The sequence below is a fragment of the Saprolegnia parasitica genome, assembly GCF_000151545.1.
Source record: "Saprolegnia parasitica CBS 223.65 unplaced genomic scaffold supercont2.43, whole genome shotgun sequence".
In the NCBI taxonomy this organism is placed as follows: domain Eukaryota; phylum Oomycota; class Saprolegniomycetes; order Saprolegniales; family Saprolegniaceae; genus Saprolegnia; species Saprolegnia parasitica.
In genome coordinates, this window is record NW_012156437.1 from 1,857 (window position 1) to 27,669 (window position 25,813).

The 25,813-nt window shown below is 57.1% G+C and overlaps 8 protein-coding genes across 8 annotated transcripts; 4 read left to right on the plus strand and 4 right to left on the minus strand.

Moving 5' to 3' along the window:
• Positions 1 to 1,158: 1,158 nt before the first annotated feature.
• Positions 1,159 to 3,863, plus strand: SPRG_08727 (TKL protein kinase; the record flags this gene model as incomplete). The annotated part of the gene is made up of 12 exons (XM_012348330.1): positions 1,159 to 1,382; positions 1,536 to 1,598; positions 1,646 to 1,708; positions 1,758 to 1,820; positions 1,867 to 1,926; positions 1,977 to 2,042; positions 2,090 to 2,155; positions 2,204 to 2,385; positions 2,617 to 3,067; positions 3,112 to 3,370; positions 3,423 to 3,564; positions 3,616 to 3,863. The coding sequence occupies 12 exons, from the start codon at positions 1,159 to 1,161 to the stop codon at positions 3,861 to 3,863; spliced, it is 1,887 nt and encodes a 628-aa protein (XP_012203720.1).
• A 1,558-nt stretch (positions 3,864 to 5,421) lies between these two features.
• Positions 5,422 to 7,650, plus strand: SPRG_20623 (hypothetical protein; the record flags this gene model as incomplete). Its single annotated transcript, XM_012348343.1, has 1 exon — positions 5,422 to 7,650. One exon carries the CDS (start codon positions 5,422 to 5,424, stop codon positions 7,648 to 7,650), a length of 2,229 nt encoding a protein of 742 aa, XP_012203733.1.
• A 511-nt stretch (positions 7,651 to 8,161) lies between these two features.
• On the plus strand, positions 8,162 to 9,378 carry SPRG_08728 (hypothetical protein). The gene has a single exon (XM_012348331.1). It carries the CDS (start codon positions 8,230 to 8,232, stop codon positions 9,358 to 9,360), a length of 1,131 nt encoding a protein of 376 aa, XP_012203721.1. The 5' UTR covers positions 8,162 to 8,229; the 3' UTR covers positions 9,361 to 9,378.
• Positions 9,379 to 9,785: 407 nt separating this feature from the next.
• SPRG_20624 (hypothetical protein) lies at positions 9,786 to 18,645 on the minus strand (the record flags this gene model as incomplete). The annotated part of the gene is made up of 46 exons (XM_012348344.1): positions 9,786 to 9,926; positions 9,977 to 10,101; positions 10,146 to 10,241; positions 10,290 to 10,366; positions 10,424 to 10,501; positions 10,552 to 10,661; positions 10,715 to 10,834; positions 10,895 to 11,067; positions 11,116 to 11,280; positions 11,327 to 11,434; positions 11,486 to 11,675; positions 11,722 to 11,895; positions 12,032 to 12,327; positions 12,373 to 12,635; positions 12,686 to 12,799; positions 12,852 to 12,967; positions 13,018 to 13,063; positions 13,114 to 13,273; positions 13,322 to 13,432; positions 13,474 to 13,551; positions 13,603 to 13,822; positions 13,875 to 13,981; positions 14,025 to 14,190; positions 14,254 to 14,440; positions 14,485 to 14,543; positions 14,588 to 14,677; positions 14,722 to 14,810; positions 14,853 to 14,946; positions 14,993 to 15,169; positions 15,216 to 15,348; positions 15,396 to 15,591; positions 15,640 to 15,834; positions 15,885 to 16,230; positions 16,275 to 16,308; positions 16,356 to 16,651; positions 16,705 to 16,922; positions 16,974 to 17,119; positions 17,166 to 17,357; positions 17,401 to 17,705; positions 17,754 to 17,804; positions 17,831 to 17,907; positions 17,956 to 18,039; positions 18,091 to 18,174; positions 18,228 to 18,306; positions 18,352 to 18,533; positions 18,588 to 18,645. The coding sequence occupies 46 exons, from the start codon at positions 18,643 to 18,645 to the stop codon at positions 9,786 to 9,788; spliced, it is 6,606 nt and encodes a 2,201-aa protein (XP_012203734.1).
• A 354-nt stretch (positions 18,646 to 18,999) lies between these two features.
• On the minus strand, positions 19,000 to 19,833 carry SPRG_20625 (hypothetical protein; the record flags this gene model as incomplete). Its single annotated transcript, XM_012348345.1, has 1 exon — positions 19,000 to 19,833. One exon carries the CDS (start codon positions 19,831 to 19,833, stop codon positions 19,000 to 19,002), a length of 834 nt encoding a protein of 277 aa, XP_012203735.1.
• A 684-nt stretch (positions 19,834 to 20,517) lies between these two features.
• SPRG_20626 (hypothetical protein) lies at positions 20,518 to 21,414 on the minus strand (the record flags this gene model as incomplete). Its single annotated transcript, XM_012348346.1, has 6 exons — positions 20,518 to 20,709; positions 20,758 to 20,824; positions 20,873 to 20,955; positions 21,009 to 21,102; positions 21,158 to 21,248; positions 21,294 to 21,414. The coding sequence occupies 6 exons, from the start codon at positions 21,412 to 21,414 to the stop codon at positions 20,518 to 20,520; spliced, it is 648 nt and encodes a 215-aa protein (XP_012203736.1).
• Positions 21,415 to 22,074: 660 nt separating this feature from the next.
• Positions 22,075 to 22,881, minus strand: SPRG_22224 (hypothetical protein; the record flags this gene model as incomplete). The annotated part of the gene is made up of 1 exon (XM_012348401.1): positions 22,075 to 22,881. The coding sequence occupies one exon, from the start codon at positions 22,879 to 22,881 to the stop codon at positions 22,075 to 22,077; it is 807 nt and encodes a 268-aa protein (XP_012203791.1).
• Positions 22,882 to 24,231: 1,350 nt separating this feature from the next.
• SPRG_20627 (hypothetical protein) lies at positions 24,232 to 25,037 on the plus strand (the record flags this gene model as incomplete). The annotated part of the gene is made up of 2 exons (XM_012348347.1): positions 24,232 to 24,690; positions 24,744 to 25,037. The coding sequence occupies 2 exons, from the start codon at positions 24,232 to 24,234 to the stop codon at positions 25,035 to 25,037; spliced, it is 753 nt and encodes a 250-aa protein (XP_012203737.1).
• Positions 25,038 to 25,813: the final 776 nt, after the last annotated feature.

The window sequence follows — 25,813 nt, forward strand, 5'->3', positions numbered from 1 at the left end:
ATTTGCACTGGCTCGACAGGGCCGACCAAGCGTGCCTCTTCTGCCCCGCGCACGAAACGTACCGACACTTCCTCGTAGACTGCGACTTCATCAAGGACGTGTGGAGCACGCTTCACGCCGTCACGGTCCCTTTGGGTGTGACCTTGCCGACTACGCTCTCCGGCTACCTCTACTCGACGCCCACGACGGCGTCCAGCATGCACCAAGCCGCGTTCCGCTACCTCTGGCCCGTGCTCCGCGCCTGCGTCTGGTTCAACGTCTGGCGAGTCCGGAACGACCGCGTCTTCCGCGCCGACCTACCGCTGCCAAGTCCATGGACGATTGCCGTCAAGGCGGCACGTGTCGCTCAACTGCACTTGCACCACAGCCTCGTCCAAGAGCCCGAGCAGCCTGCTCTTCGTCGGCTTCTCCGGCTCCTGGCCCAACACGAGTGGCCGCGACGTCACCTCGTCCCGCGGATCGCGCTCCTGCCTCCGCCTGCCTAAATCAAGTCCCTCAACCGAGTACACACAACGAAGAAAGTCCGACAATTTTATTTAGCATAGTTTTATCTATTGTAATAGACGACCCACTTCAACAACAACTGATTCTGGCAGGGTTGATGCTCACCCCGAGAATGAGAAAATGTCAAAACCGGGTCAACGTGGGCCCCAATCAGCCCAAAATTGGGTAAAATTTGCATAAAAATACATAGACTTGGTTTTACTATGCTGTGGCCAAGGGAATAATTTTTTATTCCCTTGGCTGTGGCACTCTATGGCACATGGTGGCACGCCTCGGCGTCATCACATGCCCTCTCCTCCTACGCCTCCTTACCCGCAAACAGTGCAGCAATCCTTTCACCTTTCTCAACACCTCACATCACTCCCACCTACCCTTCCTCGCGACGACCTTGCCCCAATACCCTGCCGGGAACTTTAATGAATGGTTATTTTCTCCAAAATTCCTGTTTTGACGCAGCTTTTGCCAGACACACCCCGTTCTGTCATTTTCCTTTACCAAACACACCCCTTTTTGTTATTTTAGAGAATGGGGCCAGACAGCGTCAGCCAATAGCGGTCGAGTATTCGGGGCCAATGCCCGATCCTCCTCTGGGTAGCCCACAACCTTGTGCAATAATTCGCCTTCGTCAATACAGTGTATTCTGCAATTGGACCCATGCGCGCCTGGACAGTGCTGCGCGGGCTCGTCGCATCCGCCCAATCGTGCACGTATTACCGCTACTACAGCAGCTACGTGGTGGCGGACGGCCGGAGCTGCAGGTCCGCAGCGACAGCGTGCGCCGTCAACTCGTCGTGCCTCGAGGTATCTTACCGCGTGGACACGGAATGGCCGAATGCACGTGCCGTGGGTGACATGACCTACTACAAGCCGTCCCACCTGTACGCGATTCCGCTGCGCAAGGATTGACCACGGTCTTAGGGGCTTCGTCAACTCGTCCAGCTTGGACCTGCGCGTGATGACGCTGCCCAGCACCTTGACGACAATGCAAGCGCGACAACCACATTTTCCCAGCGGTCATGCTGCATTCATAGGTCGGTCACAAACGTCGAGACGCTCGACATTAGTGTCGGGTCCTTGCTCACTCCGCGCACGTGGTACGCGAAGGCTCTCGGTGGCGAAAGTAGCACGACGGGGGTTGTAGGTGGATCACGAACGTGTCTACGATCATGATGCCATCCGCGTGGCCGTCGAGCCTGGAAAACTTGTACTCGATCATCGAGAAACCTGGCATTAAGAGCTCACCTCTTGCACAGGTACCTCCAAAACACCAGCCTCACGCGGATCCCTGCCGGGTTGCCGTCGACCGTCCAAAATTTGTACGACCCACCCTCGTGCCGTGTGGCTCGACTGCATGCGTCCTAGGGGACTCTACATCAACAGCATTTCCGACGTGACAAGTCTGCCAAGTCAGCTTGGCACGGTGTACGTCGACCAACTCGTGCTTCAATTCAACGACAGTCTGGCTGAACTAGGGACCTGCGCTTCAACCCAATCGAAAAGCTCGTCAACCTCGACATGACGGCCAACCTGAGTACCTTGTACGACCAAGGTCCTTGGCGGTGGGCATATCTCAAACGCATACTAGGGACATTAGCAACACGCCGATTACGACGCTCTCCCGCGTCTATTTGAGCGACAAGATGAAATACTTGTACGCCGTACGTCGGCAAGCGCAGCGAACTCATCGGCTCCTGCGTAGTGCTTGCTACAATTGCACGCAGCTCGCCAACGTCACCATCACGCAATCAACCTTCAACGCGCTTGATCGTCTCGGCCTCTTCGCATACGTCACCGCTACCATCGTCCGCAACGGCATTGAAAGCACTCAGAAAGTTCCCACCGGCTTTACATCGACCAAGCGTTCAGCATGGATGTCGCTCCGTGCGCTGCGATCGGTGGGGCCACCAAGGAGCTGTGGAAAGCCAAATCTTCCACATACACCTGGACCGTCTGTGTGCTCCCTGGTACTGCGTCGGTCGCACTAATCTGCGCTTGCTGCTGACCCTTTGATTGTAGACGAGCCTGGCGCTTCGTCCACCCCGACCACAGCCACCAGTGCATCGAGCAGCAGTAGCGTACGGTCGCCCCATGCTCGTACTCATGCACACGTAGACACGGCGTTGATTGCGGGCGTGGCTGCGGGCGTCGTCGTCGTTCTTCTCGGAATCATCGGCTTTTGCATCTATCGTCGTCGCCAGCGCACCTTGAAGAACGAGAGGGCGCAGCCCGAGGATGCCGCCACTTGCTACTTTCCAGTGCTGCCAACGCCGGTCGTCTCGATCGGCACGGGCACCGGCCCCTCGACCGCGCAGGACCAGGGCTCGCAGCGCGGCGGCCGCATCGTTGAGACCGGCGACGATGTCCTCAACATGGCCCCGCTACGCAAGTTCAAGCTCGAGATCGACGACTTGGTCACGGTCGGCTCCAAGCCGATTGCGTCCGGTGCCTACGGTGACGTGTGGCGTGGCCGCTACTTGAAGGAAGACGTCGCGATCAAGCGCATCAAGCACGACTCGACGCGCCACATTCAAAAGTTTATGGACGAAATCCTCCTCCTTTCCAAGTACGTCCTGCACTCGGCTATCGCCACTCGACGGGGTGTCGTAGGATGCAGTGCAGCTACATCGTCGAGTTTGTCGGCGCGTCGTGGCGCCGGCCGATGGACCTCGCGTGTGTCGTCGAGTACATGGACCTCGGCGACCTCCGGTCGTTCTTGTCCAAAACGACGCCCGACCAGTTTACGTGGCCGCAAAAGCACATGAGCATTTCAAGCGTCGTGCTCGGCCTTTTGTACCTCCACACGTTCGAGACGCCGATCATCCATCGCGACCTCAAGTCCCGCAATGTGCTTCTCGACTCGAAAAAGGTATGTTGTTCTTTGCATTTATGGGATTTGAAGCCTCGACGACATATCCTAGGGCACCAAGCTGACGGACTTTGGCGAGTCGCGCGAGGTGGACGAGAACACGCTCACGTGTGGCATTGGCACGTACCAGTGGATGGCGCCCGAGGTCATTGGTGGTAGCGAGTACACGGTGGCCGCCGACGTCTACTCCCTCGGTACCTCTTCTTAATGAGGCTAGGGTTGGGTAGTCACCATTACGTGTCTAGGGGTGCTGCTCACCGAATTTTCGACGCACTTGACGCCGTACTCGGACATGATCAACCCGCACACGCAAAAGCAGTACAACCAGCAGTACCTCCTCACGCAAGTAGCGTCCGGGAAGATCCGACCCACGATGGACCTCTCGACGACGCCGACGTGGGTCACCGACTTGGCGCTGCAGTGCATGGCGACCAACCCCGATGATCGGCCAAGCATCATGGTCGTTGCGGCCATGGTCCCTCGCGTTGTCTAAGACGACTGGAAACTTTCTACGAATAAGAACGCTACGAATACATATACACTCTGTCCGCAGAATAAAGAAAACGACCAATGGATATAGCGGAGAGAACGCAGGTCCGAGGTTGCTCCGCACCGCGGCACGGGCAACGGCGCGCTGCGGCCCTTGTCGCTTGCCACCTCGTGTTGCAGTGTCGCAAAGGAGGAACACGAGTGAACGCGACAACACCAATGTGACGAGATCGGATTCCAGGTCACTCCTCTCTCGGACCTTGTCGTGATGTGTTGTTTGTTTTTTCGGGAGGAAATCAAATTCGACGGAAAACGCGGTGCATCTCGCCAAAAATATATTCACTAGTGCATTGATGTACTCTTGGTCACGCGCACGAGATTGGTCTTTTGGTGCTCGAGGACGTGGATCTGGCTGACGGTGATCGCCGTTGCTTCGAAGCTCCAGACGATGCCACCTAGTATCGACCTCCGTACCAACAGCATAATTGCTTGGATATCTCGTCAAGTCATCGTCGGGACGATGCTTGCAGGTAGTGGACGGCGACGAGGCACATGGCGCCGGCAAAGCAAGCCGCGCGTGGTTCAAAAGATTGATTTGAGAGTATTTGATTGGCTATTTTTATTCCCATTTTGGGCCAATCATACACGATTGAGTACTGGCAACCTCGGTGCCAAGTTGGCACCGAGGTTGGAGGTTTGGGGTTAGTGCGCCAAATCGCGGTTGAAAACGAAATCGTTTCAACGTGTCCCAATGATAAAGGACACTTTGGGGGACCTGAAATGCGAATTCGTGTTGGCGTGCGAGGCTGCCACGAGAATGATGCAAGATTGATTGCGGCTTATGCCACGAATAACAAGAATGAACTTGTCTTCTTCGTGGCATATGCCGCAAGCAAGCTTTGGCAACGCATAATTTCCGTTGCACGCCTCGCCTGCCGACGAAAAGTAGCATTTCAAGTCCTCCAAAGTGTCCTCTATCTCTGTGCCAAGTTATTGCGATTTCATTTTCTACCGCGATTTGGAGCATTGATCGGCTCGGGGCCAAGGTGGCCAGTACGGGATCGCGTGTGATTGGTCTACAATACATTTAGAAACAGCCAATAAAATGACTTCAAGACCAATCTTTCGGGCGTTGCCGTCGTAGAGTGCTTCATCGTTGTCGACCAAGATTACCTGGAGCAAGGGTATATAATAAATGATTTATTATATACCCTTGCCCGCAGGCACCTTGCACTGAGAGCGTAACGACGTCGCACATCGATAGACGTTGCCTCTTACTGCGTTGAGAACGTCACGGCAGTTGCATGCCCATTGTCCGTACGTTAAAGTGTCATTGATGAAGCGCTGGGCGATTGGCACTCGAAGAGCGCGCCGTCAACAAGGACGACTCGACAGCTGCAGCGCTAGCACCGGAAGCCTGTGCGCTGGACCAGCGATCCGGATAAAACTATGCGGATGCTCTTCAATTGGTTGAAACAGGGTGCAAAATCACCCAATGGCACGACGAATAAAAACGCCACACGCTGTCGTCGTCGCCACATCCCTAAATTCATAAATCCAGGATGCTGATTCTGCCAACGCTCGAGGCTTTCACCGTGCGGGCCATGGTCCCCGGCGTGCTCGAGACGCCGGTTGCCTTGACGCTGCGCCCGGACTGGACCGTCGCGCTGGCCGTCGAGGCCCTCGAGATGCAGCTGCTGGCGACGCGCGGCCTCGCGATGCGCGTCGTCTTCGTCTTCAACGACACGCGGGCGCCCGAGCACATGATTCCGTTCCACGAGACCGTCGGCGACCTCTTCGGCGCCGATGACGGCTTCTACGCCTTTGGCGAGGTGTACACGCCGTCGACCACGCGCAGCGTTGCGCCGGACGAGACCTCGGCCAAGGCCAAGGTGCCGGTCGTCATCATGACCGGATTCCTTGGCGCGGGCAAGACGTCGCTCCTCAACAACCTCCTCTTCCAGCAGCGCACGCTCAAGATCGCGGTCATCGAGAACGAGTTTGGCGAAGTCGCGATCGACAACGACCTCCTCGCGTCGCACGCGCTCTCGGTCGCCGACCAGCTCATCGTGCTCGAGAACGGCTGCATGTGCTGCACCGTGCGCGGCGACATCCTCGGCGCGTTCGCCTCGATCCGCGACAAAGTCGTCAACGAGAATGCGCACTTGGACATGGTGCTCATCGAGACGACGGGCATGGCCGACCCGCTCCCGATCGTGCGCACGATCACCAACACGCCAGCGATCACCGATGCATTTGGCATGAAGGGCATCGTGACGGTCGTTGATGCGTGCAACATTGGCCAGCTCCTCGAGGAAGAGAACCCGGAAGCGCTCTCGCAGATCCTCCTCGCCGACCTCATTGTCGTCTCGAAAACAGACCTCGTGCACACGCGCGCCGAGCTCCTCTCACTCTTTGAGACGCTGCGCGAGATGAACCCAAGCGCGCGCATCCGGCCGTGCGTCCGCGGCAACATGCCGTTCGATGTGTTTTACCAGCTCACGTCGTTCGACTTGCAGAAAATGGCCATCGACGAAAGCAACGAGATGGACGACGCGCACGACCACGACCACTGCGACCATGATCACTGCGACCACGACCATGACCACGACCATGACCATGACCATGCACCCGCGCCCAAGAAGTCGCGCCACGGTGCCAAGACGTCGTCGTTTGCGATCGTTTTGGACGACCACGCCGTCGACATGTTTCTCTTTGCCCAGTGGATGCGGCGGCTGGTCTTGCCGGCCAAAGACGGAGACGCGGCCAAGCAGCGATTGTACCGTTGCAAGGCCATTTTGTCGGTCGACGGCGTCGAGAAGAAGCTCGTCTTTCACGCAGTCGGCGACGTCGTCGAGCGCGAGTGGCTGCCTGTTCCCAAGGCGCACGGGTGCAAGGTGGTCTTTATTGGCCGGCACCTCATGGAAGAGAGCCTTCGCGCGCAGTTTATGGCGATCGTCTACAAGCCGTCGCGCCGTCGTGGGCCGGTGGCAGTGGCCACTCGAGGCTTGGAAGGTCTCTCGGTGCCGCTGCTTCGCCGACTCGGGCGCTTCTTGACCTCGGACGACGTGCTCCGCGTCGCACAGACAAGCCGCGCGCTGCATGCGGCGTGGTCGCACACGGGCCAGCCGTACGGCGGCGAGAGCTCGCTGACAGCGTTCCAGGACCTCAAGCGCATGTACGTGCATCCATTCGTACCGGTCCCGGCGCTTCCGTCGTTTCTGCGGGCGTGGAAGCAGGCGGCCGTCGACGTTGTGGGCATGTCGACGGTCAAGTACCGGTCGCCGGCGCACGTGGACGCGGCGGCGGTCGCGTACCTCGAGCTCGCGCGCCTCGCGGAAGCGTCGAGCCGCAACTTTCTCATGGACTTTACGTGGCGCGAAGAGACGTTAAACACGTTTTTTGCGACGCCGACCGCGACGACGAGCTCGACGCTGATTAAAACCGAGTACGAGTACGAAGACGAAGACGAGTTTGACCCGATCTGTGACGTGATCCGCTTCCGCCTCTTTCTCGTGCCGGATGCGACCGGCCACCGCCTCGAGATCCAGATCGTGGGTGGGAAGACGTCGTCGCAGATCTACCAAGTGTCGTTCCACTCGATCCACCCGACGTTCCAGGTCCACGTTGCGATTCCCGACCACCGCATGCCCCGGGTCGCGACGAAGGAGGTCTTTTACCCCGGCCACCCGTTCTTGCACGCGCTCAAGACGGAGCGATCGCTGCGCTTCATCGTACGCATCAAGCCCGACGGCAGCGGGCCCCTCGGCGAAATGTGCGGCTGCTGTTAGTTGGCGACGTCGTTGAAATTCATATACCGACTACATACATCACTTGTCCACCCATCAACCCTCCGCGCGGTTGAATGTAGAGACCACCAGTGTGGTCGAAGAGTCATCCATTTAACGTGTTTGCGTTCGGTTCAAATGAGCAAAAAGCAAAACCACACACTTGTTCAAGGCTGGAATGCATGGCTTGGTCGTCGGCGAGGAGCTCACACGACCCACTCTCGGCCGTTGAGTGGTTCGTGAGGCCTGGGCCCAAGTTGATCCTGGAGGTGCATACGCATGCTGCATGTGATGCATGGAGTACATAGGTATTCCATTTCTTCGTATAAGTAGTTCAAGGGCACGCTACATCTACCTCTTGGTGCATGCGTTGTTGATATCTACTTGCAAAAGGGAAGATGGAAACCGTGTCCATGTCCGCAACCGTTACGAAACCGAACGGCTATCTCTAATATCTTCGATTTGTTTTATCTTCGAAGTTCGTGGCAGGTGGGTGCCTCTAAAACGCATTTTTGGGGTACCACCCCTGGCGCTGCGTCGTCGTTGGCGGCCAGTGATAATACTGCCAAGTCGACGACGACGATGAGCGACGTGAGCAACAGCGTGTGCGCGAGCCCTGGCTGCGGCAAGCCGGCCAAGATGGCCTGCCCGACGTGCAAGAAGCTGGGCGTCCCGGCCAACATCTCGAGCTTCTGCTCGCAGGAGTGCTTCAAGAGCTACTGGCCGCAGCACAAGGGCTTCCACAAGATCTTTACGCAGTCGCAGACAACCGACAAGTTCTTTGGGTACCAGTTTACGGGCGATATCCGCCCGGGCACCGTCACGCCCATGAAGACGGTGCCGGATCACATCCAGAAGCCCGACTACGCGGTGAGCGGCATCCCGGTGTCGGAGCAGGCGGCCGACCGCAGCAACAAGATTCCAGTCTACTCAGCTGACGAGATTGCGGGCATCCGCGAGGCCTGCCGCATTGGCCGCGAAGTGCTCGACATTGCTGGCCGCTCGATTCGCATTGGCATGACGACCAACGAGATTGACGAGATCGTCCACGCCGCCTGCATGGAGCGCGAGGTGTACCCGTCGCCGCTCAACTACTACCATTTCCCGAAGTCGGTCTGCACGTCGGTCAACGAAGTCATTTGCCACGGTATTCCCGACAGCCGCCCGCTCCAGGACGGTGACATTCTCAACATTGACGTGACGGTCTACAAGAACGGCTACCACGGCGACCTCAACGACACGTTCTTGGTCGGCCACGTCGACGAAGAAGGCGTCCGCCTCGTCAAGAACTCGTTCGACTGCCTCGCCGCCGCCGTCGCGCTCGTCAAGCCCGGTACCATGTACCGCGACCTCGGCAAGGCGATTGCGCTCGTCGCGGAAGCCGAAGGGTTCTCAGTCGTCAAGACGTACTGCGGCCACGGCATCGGATCGCTCTTCCACACCGCGCCCAACGTACCGCATTACGCCAAGAACAAGGCCGTTGGTATTATGCGCCCGGGCCACATCTTTACGATCGAGCCCATGATCAACGTCGGGTCGTGGCGCGATGGCCGGTGGCCGGATGACTGGACGGCCGTCACGACGGACGGGAAGCGCTCGGCGCAGTTTGAGCACACGATCCTCGTCACAGAGACGGGCTACGAGCTCCTCACGGCCCGCCAGGACGAGCCCGTCATGACGTGGGACCTCGCCAAGGTCCAGCGCGGCTTGTAAGACACTGTACGACATACAAAAAAACAGTGTTTGTTTTGCATTCGCGATCGTCATGTAGCACGTGGAGAGCTACCCAACGATGGTAGACGTCTCATGTTTCCTCCTCGCACTCCTGGCGACGTGCATAAGAACGTACTGCACGGGGTCTGCCACTGGATGTGGAGCTCGAGGCGATCGAGTAGCTGCCGATCCGATGGACGCGATGCGTCGACATGAGCTGCATCCGAGCCTACAGGTCCCTTTGCGTAGGGCCTCGAACCCGCCGCGCCACGCTGTATGGCTGGCGGTCCATCAAATCCTGGTCGCCTCGAGCGTCGGACCAGGTGGGGGGAGACCCGTGCGCTCTTCCATGCTGAAAGGTCGATGAGATGTCGCATCCATTTTGTTTGTTTCCTGTAGAAGGGGCGTACGCTTTGCCGAGGTATTTACGACGCTTCCTTGGGTGTCACGGTCCACTGGAAGAGACTGCGGTCGACGCCGCCGATCGAGTACATTTTGGTGCCGTCGGCGTTGAAAGTGACGCCCGTGATCTGGCCGCCATGGCCCTTGAGGGCGCCAAAGGCCATCTACACGATCAATGTATATAACCTCGATTCAACGCAGGAACGAATATCACGTTTTTGGACAAGCACGGAAACGAGTGCAGCGAGAGATCACCGCGGTCGTTGCCACTGACCAGCATCTTGGCGTCGGGGGCCACTCCGATTGCATGAATGTAGTCTTGCGAGTCGCCCCAAACTCCTACGCAGATGCTTATCAAATAGTTTCCCACCGTGCCTTCGAACCTTGCGCTGCCCACGACAGCACGCACGTGTGCGTGGCCCAGTCGGCATCACGGAGCGACGACGGGCTTGAGATCCAGGCGCCATCAAAGGCATTGACTAGAATCGAGTTTTCATATTTCAACTTGAAACGCGATTGGTTCGTACCGTAAAGGAGCTCGAACGCGTCGCTGTTGGCGCGCAAGTACCGACTGTCTTTTGAAAAGTCGAGGTGCGTAATGTGCCTGCCATAAGATTCAACGTTTCGCGTCATCATGCTAGATAGATATGGGAAAACCTACCCCGTGCTCTTGGTACACTTGGAGCGGAGGGCGTAGTTGTCCATGACGCCGTGAAGGTAGATGGTGTTGTCGTGGGATCTACGATTTCGATGCTGACACCAAGATCTTACCGACAAGAATTTACGCACCCAATCGCGAGAAGTGTGCCGTCAGGCGAAAACTTGATGTCGCTGATGCTCTGCTTGGAGTCGCGGCCTTCGTGGAGGATCTCGAGTGTCGTCGCATCGAGCACGGCAAACTACATCATTTGAAATGTTCAAAACTGTTGAGTACAATGATGAAAGATCGCACCGCGCCTTCCTTGAGCTGCCCCGATGCCTGTGACGCACTCCCGAGACCGATCGCAATCGACTTGCCGTCGGCCGAGAACGCCACCGCCTTGATAGGTGTGTCCATGACAACCTTTCCAATCTAGTTGCACCAGATTTATATCAAAGAGCACACATCAGGATATATATACGATGGACATACAAGTTCGTGCTGGGTACTGTTCCAAACCCGCAAGGTGCAGTCTTCGCCGCCCGTGGCCATGATGTGGGGCAGGGTCGGGTGCGCCGCCAAGCCAAAGAGACCATGCTCGTAGTGCGACTCGAGCACCAAGTTGGTGTCTCCGCTGGCTTGACTGAGCTCGTAGATTTCGCCACCTACCTCCCGCATTATTATGCAACACGTACAAATTGCCCGAGACGAACCGCGGGTGCCGACGAGGAAGCGGCTCTCGGCGAGGTCCCATGCGACACTGCGGACAATCGGACTGCTGCACGCAGGCTTGGCCTGGCACATGTCGAAGTCCCAGACAGGGTTCAAAAGACGGTTCCAGACTTTGACGTGCCCGTCAGCGCCACCCGACACGATGCCTAATGAATCATGCCCACCTCGATCTACAAAGACCGAGATATGTACCAGCTTTTGTCACAAAGAGACTGTTGACGGTGCTGTTGTGGGCTGGCACGGACCGCTCGACGACTGATGTGTTGCAGTCCCAGAGGTACAAGTGCCCTGTCCGCGTCCCTACCGCCATCGCCATCTATGAAATGAAAAAAGACAATATTGAGCTCGTACCAGTGACAATCGTGCCCTTGTCGAGCGCGCCGCCGCACGTGAGCGTTTGGATCTGCGCTTGGGCGCCAAAGGTCCCAATCGTCGGGTGCAAGTTTGGCGGATCGAGGCGCCAAAAGAAGATGTGGTCGACCCCGCCCGTGACCACATCAAACATGCTCTGCATGTACGGCAGGCACGTGATGAACCGCGTCTACGACAATATTGTGCACACTATTAGCAAATGAACATGACTCTACCGGCAGGTGGGACGTGCGGGCCGACGCAAGGATGCGGGCGTCGTGCCAGAGCCCCGACGCGGAGCCGTACACGACAAGCGAATGATAGGTGTCTTTGCCGACGCTCACGAGCCGCGTCGCCGTCTCGTTGAACGTCAAGTACACGATGGCTTTGGTATGGCACGCCGGTAGCACCTGTACAGAGTTGTCATCCATAATTTGAAAAAGAGACAGCAATCTGCAACAAAACGCCAAGAGCAGCGTACCGCGATCGGTGTACACGCCGTGGGATCCCACACGTGAATGCGTGGCAACTCGATTGCGGTGGGACCGTCATGATTTCTTCGCCCGTCGCGACGATGAGGCCGTCGGGTGACATGGCCATCGAGATGATCGGCGCCACATGGCTCGTGTAAAAGGCCTGGGTGTGGCGCTTGCGGTCGTAGCTAATGCCGACGCGGCCCGACGAGCTCACAATCCGTTTGGCTTTCGAGTATTGCGTGAGATTGCGCATGTCTTGCAGCCGCGCGCCGTAGACAAAGTCGATCTCAAAGGCGAGGCTCAGCGCCGTCGGCTCGTCTGGCGCCGTGGTCGGTGGCACGAGCCCCGTCAGGTACGGTTTGGTGCCTAGCCCACAGTGGTGCAATTCGAATTCCATCCATATAAGGCTACCTGCAAAGGGCTTGACGCTGAGCGGCGTCGGGAGGAACCAGCCCTCGGTTTCCAGATCTGTGTCGGCATCCACGACCTTGGCTTTGTTGGCCTTGTCCGGCTCGGGCAGCTCGATCGAGTACGCCTTCCATTGAATAAGCGCGTGGTCATTGAGCCCAACAGAGAGGAGATGGCTCTTGTTCTGCGTGAACGAGAGTGCTTGAATCAATCCCGCGTGTCCAAAGAAGCATTTGTACGGTAGACCGTCCCGTATGCACGGAAACCTATGCCATTCAAGTCACAACAACGCGGTATACGTTGGAGAGGAGATTACCGGAAGAGCTTGAGCGCGCCTTGGGTGTCGCCAACGACCAGCGACGACCCATTTGTCGTGCTTGCCGAGATGCTCGTCTTCTTGGCACTGGGCGGCCACGCGCCTTGGTTGTACCTACACCCAATGATATACTGCTGACTTGTCCAAGGCCGCGACGAGGTAGTACCAGTTGAAGATGGTCGAACACGTGTGCCACGTTTGGTTCTTGAGCGCTGTCGCACTGGCGACATGGGACCCCGTCGTCAAGTCGGCAAAGAGAAGCTCATAGCCACCGCAGTTGCTCTAAAAGAAGACATGTTATCCATCCTCGTATTGTACGTATGGTGACGTACGCGCAGGTACTGGGCGTCGGTCGAAATGTCGACGTGCGTGATGAAGCTACAGGGGTGCTTGCTTCGTGTCCAACGACGAGCCAATTCGAGTAATACCTCTTGTGCTTGTTGAAGGTCGCGCGCTTGGCATATTCGTTGGGTACATCGTAGACGTAAATGATATTGTCTTGTGCGCCGACGACAAGCGAAACGCCATCCGGTGAGTACCGAATGACGGAGATCGGCTGCTTGGTATCGCGGGTTTCGTGCAGAATGTCTAGGCGCCGCGTCATATGCATACATCCCTATCAAGGCGTCCAGGTACCGAGACTCAAAACGCCGTCGTTGAGCTTTTCCTCGTAAATAAGGAGTGTCCCGTCCTTCTTGTGCCGGTTTTTCTTGGGGTCGCCACCAAGACCGACGGCCAAGTACGCGCCTTCGGGGCATACGCGACCGCGCGCGACGACGTATCGAGACCAAACTTGAGGATGCACTTGTGCTTGTACGTGTCCCAGACGCGGAGCGTGCCGTCGTCGCCAGTCGTGACGGCCTTGTCTGTCGCCAATATTACGGTTTGTATCAAGTTGATACGTTTAAACCTCGTACCTTTGGTCGGCGACACGGTCAGGCCTTGGACCTGGCCTTGGTAGTGCATGTCCATGACGGTCGTCATGATGGTACCGTCGCTCGCGTTGATCTCGTAGACGCAGCTATCCCGCGTTCCGACGAGCAACGTCTGGCGCTCCGTGTGCCAGAGCAGCGACCGGATCGGTTGCTGGTTGCACACGTTGAACTGGTTCAGGCACTCGAGCTCCGAGGTCCAGATCTAGAAAGTGATACAAACAATGTAATCTTCATCCGGTTTCCGCAACAAGAACCTTGATCAAACCGTCGCGACCGCCGCTGCAGACCGAGCCATTTGCACATGCGTAAAGTGCCGCAACGCTTCGGGTATGGGCCGGTACGATGGTCACGAGCTCGATCCCTGCATGTCTGTTCGTTTTGCTCCTGCTCCATGCGTGCCGTACCTTTAAACTTGTAGAGCTCGCCGCTCGTCGACCCTGCGATCGCGTCGGGCCCGACAAAGACGATGCTCAGGAACGGCTGGAGGTACCCGCGCTTCCCAAACGCCGCGTGTTTGCGCGTGACATTTCTGCCCACAACGCGGTAGAACGAGACGTCGCGCTGGCTCACCTACTCGAAAAAGATGGTATTGCTAAGCATGGATCACTTTAAATCCATGTGCAAAAGGGATACCGCAACAAGGGTCTCGACGGCGCCGGACGCACTCGTGTTGGTACTTGGCTGGAACCCGAGGCCGAGGATCTTGGCGGCGCCCGTTTTAACCTGAGCGAGGAGCTGGCCGTTGGCCCAGTCGTGCAAAAGAATGGTGTTTTCCGCGTCCGTGCCGGCCGACGCGAGCACAGTCCCCGATACATTGAAACTAGACGACAGTGTAGCGCCGATTTTGTTGCAGAAGAAATGTACGCGAGCTCGACGACACCACGCTTGTGCACACCTCGAAGGGTTGAGAGCACCGCGAGTGTCTACATCCGTTGCATGTGAATATATTCATACAAAAGCAATGTACGTGGTGGTGCCATATGTGGATCGACGGGTACTTGCCCACTTCAGCGGACGCAATCACTTCGAGGTTGGGGTGCATGGCGATCGACACCACCTGCAACGATAATTATCGCATTTTCTAGATGGCGGCACCAATACCTCGTCTTGGTGCTGCTTGAAGTGGCGCTGGGACCAGCTCTTTGTTTCGAATATCACGACGAGCTTGGCCACCGGGTACACGATGCGTCCTAGTCGCCGCTGAGACCAGTGACTGCACATACAAGCCGTGCCTTGCTTGGTGTATTTGATGTTGTTGCGGCAGTCGTGGCCCCGATAGCCATAGACCCACTCCATCTCCATGTGATCGGTTGGCATCGTCGAGTCCTACCATCGCTTTGCATGACGATGCTCCAGCGTGGGTTTTTCGTACCGGCTCGGGCGCCGCGTTCGATGGCGCAATCGCACTCCCGACCCATGGCTTGACCGGCTCGGCCGCATTTGTGCTCGTGTCAGACTGTTGCTGCACTTGGTGAAACAGTAGCTCCATCGCATACTCGCCCACGTTCGACGCTTCCTCATAAGGACCCCGCTCGATCGGAGCTTGCATCTACACAAAGTCCTGTCGGCGGGTAAATGTCAATGTATCAATGTACCTCTAGCTCGTCGTCCGTGTTGGCGTGGTACTCGAACTCGGGCGGCGTCCCGTCTTGCACTTCGGCTTCGACGCGCCATTGGAAGAGACACCGGTCGTCTTCACCGCTCGTAATGACAAATTGGTCGTCGTGGCTATACAAAAACAACCATGAAAATCATGAGAAAATCATAAACTGTACGAAAATTGAACGTGGCTCACGCGGCCGCAGTGGCCATTGTACTGATGGTACACGAGGTTGGTCGACGGTAGCGCCGGGTACTTGTACACGCGCACATGACCAAACTGATCTGCCGCCACGACAATCTGCTCCTTATGGCTGCGGTTCAGCGCCGTGACGTGGTAGCTCTTCTTCTTGGAGGGCCAGACTCCTTGCACTAGATACGAATGTGAGCATGGAGGGATAACGCAAGGGCATGATGTACCAGGCCAGCCAAAAATGGATGTGAACGTCGCCCACTGCACGTCCTTGAGCGCACCGAGGCGAGTGTTTTCAACGCTCGAGTTGGTGTCGTAGTAGACGATCTCGCCCTTGTTGGTGGCCATTTGGAGCCACTCGCCCGTCGAACTCAAGTCGAAATGGGTAAAGATGACGGCTGGGTCCTTGCTCTTGCACTTGCCTAACCCAACGTTTGCTGGCACCTCGTCAGCGCGCACTTGAACCGCGTACCTTTGGACGCCCAGTCGTCCGTGTTGTACATGTAAATGACATTTTCAGTACACACGGCGAGCGTGGTGCCGTCGCTCGAGAACTTGAGGTTCGAGATGAACTTTTTCGAGTCTTTTCCTTCGTACTTGACCGCCAAGTTGGACTCGTTGAGCACGGCAAACGCGCCGTTGAGCTGCTTTTGCGTCGGTGGGATCTCGAGCTCCGAGCCATACCCAACCGCAATGAGCTTGGCGTCCGGCGAGTAGATGCACGCGCGCGCTGGCGCTTCGAGGTTCACGAGGCGGAGGCTCCGGTGGTGCACGAGGTCCCACACGCGAATGCTCTTGTCGTCGCCCACCGAGCACATCTACAGTTCATGCGGTGAGGGGATTTTACCCTAGCCGCACGTACCTCGTGGTTGGTCGGGTGTGTCGCCAGGCCACACCTAGTCGTCTAGATTGAATCAAAACTCAAAAATCAGACAAAATGTACAATTTGCGCGCGCAGTGGCCCGAGACGAGGGGACCATAGTGCAAGTTGCAGCCGTCCGACGTACTCAGTTCGTAGATCTCGGCACCGCCCGTGGCCACGAGTACTTTGGTTGCGTCCGTGTTGGTCACGAGGCTGCGAATGCGGCCGAGGAAGCTCCCAAGCGCCATGATATCAAACTGGGCACCGGGCTCCATGCGTTTGCTCCAGATGCGAATTTTGCCGTCTTTCCCACCCGAGAGCACGCCGCCGCCAAAGGCAAAGAGCACGTTAACCGCCGACGCATGGGCGTAAATGACCTACGCATATATTGTGAGACATCTATCCTTGCTGATACCTTGATACAATATACTTTGATGACGTTCCGACCTTCCCAGAGCCAGATTTCGCCGCGGACCGTGCCCGTGAGGATGAGCTTTTCGCTCACGGACGTGGCGCTCATGAGCGTTTGCATGCGCGCCTTCTTCCCGAGGACCCCTTGTCGACTCGTATACACGACTTCAGGCGACGTTTCGAGGCTTTCTTGGGCCCAAAACGTCACGTGGCGCTGACCACAGGTCACAAACAGCTCTAGAAATCCCACGTGTCATCACATAAAGCGGGGGGGAAGAAAAATAGTACTGGGGGTCACGGCGTGCAAGGCGAGCACATGGTACCGCGACGTGCGCTCCGTGTGGAGGAGCGTGGGCATGCCCCGAATGTCCGTGCTGCTCCACTGGTAAATCGCGACCGAGTGAAAGTCATCGAGGCCGATCGACAAGAGCGTCCTAGCGTGACAACCCATTATTCGAAAAAGAAATGGCGGCGGCGTACCGTTCATCAGGCATCCAAGCGAGGTGGCCGACGCCGCGCGTGTGAAAGTTGCGGATCGTACTCAAAAGGGCCAGCGACGTAGCGTCCCAGACGCAAATGTGGGGCCGGCGACCGCGCTCGCCGGACGCAATGACGCGCTTGTTGGGGTGCACGGCGAGGCTCAGTACCATGTCCGAGTGGTACTGCGCATACCTAGTCGAAATTACGTTTAAAAGTGCAAACATAGCGAAAGTACCGCTGCTTATGGTCAATATGGTCGTACACAACGACGACACTGGCGGCCGGGTACACAATCTCATTGGTGGAGACGTACTGAAGACATTGCCGCAGCGACGAGTTCATGCCGTAGATCCAGTCGAGCTCCAAGCTCGGGAGCGCGCTCGCACTGGATGACGACGACGACGATGGTGCGGCATTGGCCACTGTGTTTTGCCACGGCTGCGTGAGCGCCGGCTCGTCGTTCGTCGCGTACTGGTACACGGCGTCGTTGGGCGTGTCCAGGTCGATCTGAAGGCTCTCGTCCACCGAATAGAGCGGCGTCTATCGCAGGACGATAGCTCAAGGACCTTTACGCAGTCGCGCAAGTACGTGGACTTCGGTCTCGATGTCGCTGTCGCCGAGGTCGTACAAGTCAACGGGCTCGAGCGGTGCATCAAAAAGTTGACCCACCCGTTCACTTCGGGCGTCGTTTCGCAATATTTGATAAACTCGGGCAGCGTAATGTACTTGTCCGGGTGTTTTCCTACATTTTGATACACCATTATTGATTTTTCGTTGAGCGAAAAGGTACCGGCGCCTTGAAACGCTTGGAGAGAAATCTCTTCAAGCATGACCTCGGTCGGACACGGCCGGGCAATCGAGAGCTTGCAGAGGCCTGTGCGGGAGCGTCAACTCGTACATAGTACTAGAGGGCAGGCGAGGTTACCTGTGAGCGTCGACTTCATTGAGAGCGTGAGTTCGTCGATGGTGATTTCGCCGCTTTCGTTAAAGTCGTAGCAGTTGTACACGACTAGGTATGGAATGTCATCGTACGAGGCAGGATCATGGCCATCGAGACGCTACATGTGATCTTTTGGGGCACCGTCATGGCGCTAAGGAGCGCAAGTGCACCAAGGAACTCGAGCGCATCAACCAGGCCGTTCTAGACGCGTCGCTCGACGAGGGAGTGGAGGATGTACGTACATACCTCGTCCGTGTCCATGGCCTCGAAGAGCAGCGCCGTGATGCGCTCCATCTCGGCCTTGGCTTTGATCTCAAACGTATCTTGGAGTGGGCTGCAGATGTCGATCATCTCGGCCTTGTTGATGCCGAAGCCTTCGGCCACGTCGTTGAACGACTCCCAGCACTTGTTGACGTCCTTCTCCGAGACTACATCGCATGCCATGAGACACCTAGGAAGACGTCCATGGCCCATGCGCCTACGGTTGAGGAAGGGCAGGCCGGCCTGCACGAAGGAAGCCTTCCCATGGAGCTGCCCCATGATGATGACCTTTCGTCGCTTGCAAGATTTGGGTTTTGCGATCCTGGAACGTGTATGTATTCTCCGAGGTTTTTCCAAGCAAACCTGTCATAAAACATATTTCCTCCACACGTCATCTTGTACACGTCCGAGACGGTTGTGTACAGTCCATCACTCAATATTGACAATGTGTCTTTGCGTTTCCATACGACATCGCTCGAATCGCCGAGATGACGCGACAACGTCGATGCCGAGGGTAACGTAGCCACTACCACCGCTCTGTCCTTGCTGAGGTGCCCGATACGCTGCCGAGGATGCAAACAACTGGAAACACAACTGCATGGTACTAAAGTCTATTCGTTGCTAACTCTATTGCTATCGCGCCAGGTACGGCGCAATAAAGTCTTTGGCCTTGGACACTCGAGCGTAGACAAAAGGCGTGTCCTTGTGACCGCACTCGTAGCCCCAGCTCACGACACCAACGACAACGTCTTCGCCGTTTTGCGTAATCGTCAGTGGACCGCCCGAGTCGCCTTGACATACATCTTGGTCTTGGACGCCGCCAGCGCAGACATTGGAGCTGCGGATATGCGGGTACATGCCCTTGCTCGCGGCTTGGATGGCCGTGTTGCACTTGTCATTGTCCCATATCTGGACGTCGACTTGCTTGAGGACGAGCGACGGGGGGCCAAGGACACCGTTCATGATGCGGCCCCACCCACGCACTGTGCCGACTGTGCCAACGGGGCTGTCGTCGAACGAGACTCGGATTGGCTTGATCGTCGACGGCGTCTCGAGCTCGAGAATCGCGAAGTCAAAGAACGGTGCGTCGAGCAGCTCGACATACTCGGGGTGCATGATCTTGCGCTTGATGCGGATGCGCTCGCCGTCGAGGCCGCCAATGTTGTAGCGTGTGCCAACAGCGACGTAGTTGATCGAGTCGTCGACGCAGTGACCTGCCGTGAGGACGTAGGTGGGTGCAATGAGCGCAGCACCGCAAATCGAGAGCCCCCACGAGCTCTTGCGCACGCCCGCCATGAACAAGTCGTCGCCACGCGGAACGGTGCCTCCGCCAATGATCTCTGGCTGGCCACGCGGCGGCGGCGGTGTATTAGCATCCGTTGCGTTCTCGGAGGGCGTGCAACCCGCGTGGGCGGCCACGTCCAGCGCCGCGAGCAAGAGCGTTGATAGGAAGAGTCGATGTTGCATAGTCTGCTGCTGCGCGCTGGGCGGAGGAAGTGAAAATGGCAGCCAAGAAACAAGACGAAGGAGGCCTTGGAAACAGCTGGTGCTTGCATGCAGCGCATTTGTGCCTTGGCGACCCGTCTTTTGGGTAGGGACGCTGTGGCACATCCGCCTACGCCAACGTTATTGGACCCAAGAGCCCCAAAACCAGGTGTGGCCTTTTTGCGCGCATGACGCAAGGCAACAAGCGTTCTTGTCACGGCCATGCGTTCATTGGAATTGACATGCAATTGGACGAGCCGTAGCTCGTCAGAACAGCCTTGGTGCGAGCGATACGAGCGGGTAAGCAAGGTAGCAAGTGATGTTCCCCGCTTCGAGGTCGTACCGGTGCCCCTGCATACATTGCTTCCACCGCGTCATAGCCTCTGTCGTCTCATCAGCTCGCCAAAAGGAAACAACCAGGCCGGCTCAGAGAGGGATCCACCAGCTCAAATGCCAGGCCTAGCTACCAGGTTTCGGGATAACGCAAGCCAGAGGCGGGAGCTCTGCTGGCGGAAGCTCCCACGTAGCATTAATCGGCAGCCCACGCCAGTACACATGTCGTCCGACTGTTTCCTTATGGACCACATGTTGCCTCGTATCCGCTCTGTGGACCAGCAAATTGGTGGCTGGCATCAGCGGCCGTTTGTATGAGTGAGCACAATATTATCAGACGGCGTGCTCGATGTCTTCTTTGCGGCCCTTGCGGTAGCGCCAGACCATTCTGGACGACTCGGGCCAGAGCTTTCGCTTGACCGACGTCAACATCGCGTCTGGCGACAAGACGGTGCGATGACACACGAGTTCAATTCGCCCTTCTTCGTGTGTCTGGTCTCGAATGAGCTTTTGGACGTCGGCAACCTACGTGAGTTCATGATTCGTATTGGCGAAAAGAGCACGCTGGTGCACCGTTGCGTGACCGGGAAGCTTGAGCTGCGCATGGTTGAGCCCTGGTAACTGATCGCATTCGTCCGCTCTACACAGCACGTCGAGTGAATTGGCATCCAAAATGCAAAAATTGCACTCCGTGTCGGGCACAACATGTATCGCCATGTCCGAATACGGTGTTTCCGTTCGCGGAGAACTCGAACGCCGGGGGCTCTCCTGCTTGGAGAACCCTGCCACACGTTGTAGAGCACCATAGACAACGTCAAGCGTACCGTGCTGTGCATAAAAGCAGCTTCGAGGGCGGCGTCCGAGGCTTCGAGCTCGGGCATCAGCTTTTGCAAGAGTGCATTGAGTGTCCGGTCAAACCTAATATCGTGCGCGTAATTCATTGGGCGTCTGTAGATTGAAAATGTGAACCAACACGTAGTGGGGCGTCGGGCCCAAATCCATGTCGCAAATCGGGCAGCGGCGGGAGCCCCCGTGGAGATGGCGCAGGAGACAGCTCTTGCAAACTACGGAGGACGGGTCCCACGATAGGTCGAGAAGCAAAATCGTACACGAGTGCAGACATTCGGACAGCGTGTGGACATCGCGAAAGTAGCCATAGCAGAGAGAGCACACCAAGTGGGCGTGGAGAGCATCAGGCATGAGCCGCAGCGTCGGCGTCGCGTCGCTCATTCGTATGTCGCAACAAGCAACCACAGGCGAAACGGCCAGGTACCGTCACTCGCCGGCACATGCTCCAGCCATCCTGTGGGTATCAAACAGCTCTGGGTGGAGAATTGCCAGCACTGTGTGTGCTAGGCGAGAATCAAAACCATCGTTGGAACGCCGACATTCGATATGCAAGCGACTTATCTCGGTAGACGCCGCCGACGCAGTGCATGGTTGACGGAGCTTGAATTGCCAGGTGGTGGTGTTCCAATCAAAAGCACGTGTGCATACCGGTATGTTTGAGGCTCAGGACTTGATCTCACTGTCCCTCTCGGCGTATACCACATCTCTGACTGCACCATTGACGGCTCACCTCACATTCTCTGTGGATGGTCGCGTCATTGAAGATGCGGCGTCACTCTTGAATGACCGAGTCGTTGCTACCTCGTACGTTTCCCGCGAAACCGTCGTGGACTGCCCGCTCCTTCTCTCCAAGGCACATGTTTTTGCTTTGTATCAAGTTTGTATCAGCGTCGCTGGTATCAGCTGTGCACCCGTGGATCCGCTGCGTGGGATCGCCCTTTCCGGAAAGTACAAGTCATATACAAAACAAGACTTGATTCAAATGTATACAATGCGACTCTGTATGGATGCCGCAGGTCAACAGCGAGGCAACGAGACGGCTTACGACGAGAGGTAGGGCGAGATAAAATCCCGGGCCTTGGACAAGCGCGCGTACACGCCCGGCGTGTTCTGGAGAGCGCAGCCGTAGCCCCAGCTGACAACGCCAGTGATGACGTCCTCGCCGTTGGCGCCCTTGACCGTGAACGGACCACCCGAGTCGCCTTGGCACGAGTCCTGGCCGCGGACGCCACCCGCGCACACCATCGTGTCCGTGAGGTGCTGGGCAGTGCCTTCGCTGGTCTTCTGGATGGCCTTGTCGCACTTGGCGTTGTCCCAGATCTTGACCGAGACCTCCTTGAGAACGTTCGAGCCCGCGCCACCCGACCGAGTGCTGCCCCACCCGCGCACCGTCGCGACGGTGCCGACGGCGCTGTCGTCGAACGTGACCTTGATCGGCTTGACCGTGGCCGGCTTCGCGAGCTCGAGGATAGCCCAGTCGTTGAACGGCGTCTCTTCACGCAGAAAGTAGTCGGGGTGCACGATGCGGCGCGTGACACGGATGCGCTCGCCGTCCGCGCTGCCGCTGGCGTAGTGCGTACCAAGGGCGACGTACTGGACATCGTCACTGATGCAATGGCCGGCCGTGAGAACGTACTTGGGCGCGATGAGGGCACCGCCGCAGAACGTGCCACCGGTCGCGGTCTCGCGCAAGCCAGCAATGTACAAGTGCTTGCCGACGGCGGCTTCAACACCGCCGACGATCTCGGGGCTGCCGTTCGTGCCATTGCCCGCAGCGCGGAGCGAAGTCGCGTCGGTGGCGGCCGAGAGCGTGGCGAGGGCGACGAGGATGGCAGACGGAGCACGCATCGTGGTGGTTGTTGTGGTTGCGAGAAAGCAAATTGAGATATGGCAGTGGCTCGCACCCCAAAAGCTGCCTGTGTTTCGAACTTGGTCGCAGCGATCGAAACGCAGTTGGCGCCGTCTGAGTATAAGAGTCGGTTTGTATTTCGGACGTCGTTGGCGGGTACGAATTGTTGGCATAGTAGCGAATCACAGAGGTCGTTTGTGGTCTGATAATCGGATCTGATGAAGGTCGGGGTGCAGCGACAGTACTCACACCACTCAGGTGAACTCAGATGCACTCGAAATGTGCTGGTGACCCAAGGTGTACTCGACGCCGCGACATGAGCAGCTGCGCGCTGATCAGAGCACGACTCGTGACCGGATCAGAGCGGCGCGCACGAAAGACGCGGCTTGGCGTCCTGATTGGCTGAAACTTGGAGGATGCACGAATCTGATCCAAGCGGCGCAAACAAGCGGTGCTTCGGGGACACCCATCTGGGTGCGAGGACAACTAAATCAGACGATAGAAGGGTACACAAGATCGTGCTCCCATTGGATCTCGTCGCACAAAATATGTTTGGGGGCAGCGCGGGATCGGTTCTCTCGTCGACGAGTGCCGAGTGGCAACGAGAAGGAGTGGCGTTTGACAAGTCTGTAGCGTTCGTGTCCTTCGTCAAACGTCACACATTCACAGTATGGGTGTGTTTCGCGGTATCTATTGTGTTACGCGGACTTTGCATACGCAGACTATCTATCTTCTTCTTCAATTGCTCGCGCTTGCGCCGGTGGCCGCACAGGGCTCGTCTCCCTTTTCTGAGTTTGGGCAGGATGATACTTCCACAACATGCACGAGGGTTAGAAACTCGTGCCGTCGATCACCATTGCCAAATGCAGACATCTGAGTTCGCAATGTGATGCGTGCTGCTTGCTACCCGTTGATTTTTGAATATTTATGCGATACGTATCCTAGGAGATAAGACGTTTACTCGTCCTCCTCAACACGGCAAGTCTTGGACCGGCTTCCACAAATCAGACTCGTGTGTTCCCATTCTCTGTGGGCCACAGACAATCCCCACGACGTGTCTTTTGATCAAGTCACAGGATATCAATGAGGAGCGCAACATGTGGCACCGAGTACTACCTCGTGTCACCAACACAAATTTCGCACACCCCAGCACGGTTGGTCGGAATCGAATTGCTACTCCGGTGACGAGCTACTATTACGTTATATAATGGACTAATATGTCCAAGATATGACCGATCTCTCCAACTCGAACGGTCGTGGATTTGGGTTGCCATGACCAAGAACTCCGACCTTTAGCCGAGGCGAAGCTCATATCTCAATTGACTACCCACCAACCAGCACCAATCAACATGCTTGCTCCGTCTGCCATCCTCTTAGCGGTTGCCATGCTTTCCGCTGCCACCGACGCATCCTCGCTCCGTGCTGCTGCGAACGGTACCAACGACCACCCCGAGATCGTCGGTGGTGTTGAAGCGGCCGTCGGTCAGCATCTGTACCTCGCTGGCTTGCGTCGTACCGAGACTGGCGGCTCTTTCTGCGGCGGTGCCCTCATCGCGCCCAAGTACGTTCTCACGGCTGCCCACTGCATCAGTGACAGCGTCCAGTACGTCGCCCTCGGGACGCACTATGCCAGCGGCAGCGCGGATGGTGAACGCATCCGCGTTGCACGCCGCGTCGTGCACCCCGACTACTATTCGTACGAGAATACGCCGTTCAACGACTGGGCTATCCTCGAGCTTGAGACGCCGTCGACGGTCGACCCGATCCGTGTCTCGTTTGACGACAGCGCCGTCGGCACCGTCGCGACGGTGCGCGGTGGGGCAGCACTCGGTCGGGTGGCGCGGGCTCGAACGTGCTCAAGGAGGTCTCGGTCAAGATCTGGGACAACGCCAAGTGCGACAAGGCCATCCAAAAGACCAGCCAAGGCACCGCTCAGCACATCACCGACACGATGGTGTGCGCGGGTGGCATCCGCGGCCAGGACTCGTGCCAGGGCGACTCGGGTGGTCCGTTCACCGTCGAGGGTGCCAACGGCAACGACACGCTTGTCGGTGTCGTCAGCTGGGGCTACGGGTGCGCCCTCCGAAACACGCCGGGCGTGTACGCGCGCTTGTCCAAGGCCCGGGACTTTATCTCGCCCTACCTCTCGGCATAAGGTGTCTGGTACTTGAAATTCTCGCCGTTGACACGGCTCACTGCGCCTGGATTGCCATTGAAACTTTTCATTTTATAACGCTAAAATGGAGTGCTAATGCTTTAAAGACACTATTATCGTCGCCGAGGCCAGACCGCAAGTGCATTGGACTTTGTGTTGGAGGCTGCCCAAACGGCACTAAGAGGCAATGTGCTATCTACACCAACGAGAGCGAGCAAGCACAATGCATACTTCATGTCGCTTGCTCAGCTCCTCGGTAGCTCCATGACGCCGCCGCGCGTGACGTGGGGTCTCCTTGGCTTCATCGACTCGACCAACCGTGCTGGGGTGTGCGAAATTTGTGTTGGTGACACGAGGTAGTACTCGGTGCCACATGTTGCGCTCCTCATTGATATCCTGTGACTTGATCAAAAGACACGTCGTGGGGATTGTCTGTGGCCCACAGAGAATGGGAACACACGAGTCTGATTTGTGGAAGCCGGTCCAAGACTTGCCGTGTTGAGGAGGACGAGTAAACGTCTTATCTCCTAGGATACGTATCGCATAAATATTCAAAAATCAACGGGTAGCAAGCAGCACGCATCACATTGCGAACTCAGATGTCTGCATTTGGCAATGGTGATCGACGGCACGAGTTTCTAACCCTCGTGCATGTTGTGGAAGTATCATCCTGCCCAAACTCAGAAAAGGGAGACGAGCCCTGTGCGGCCACCGGCGCAAGCGCGAGCAATTGAAGAAGAAGATAGATAGTCTGCGTATGCAAAGTCCGCGTAACA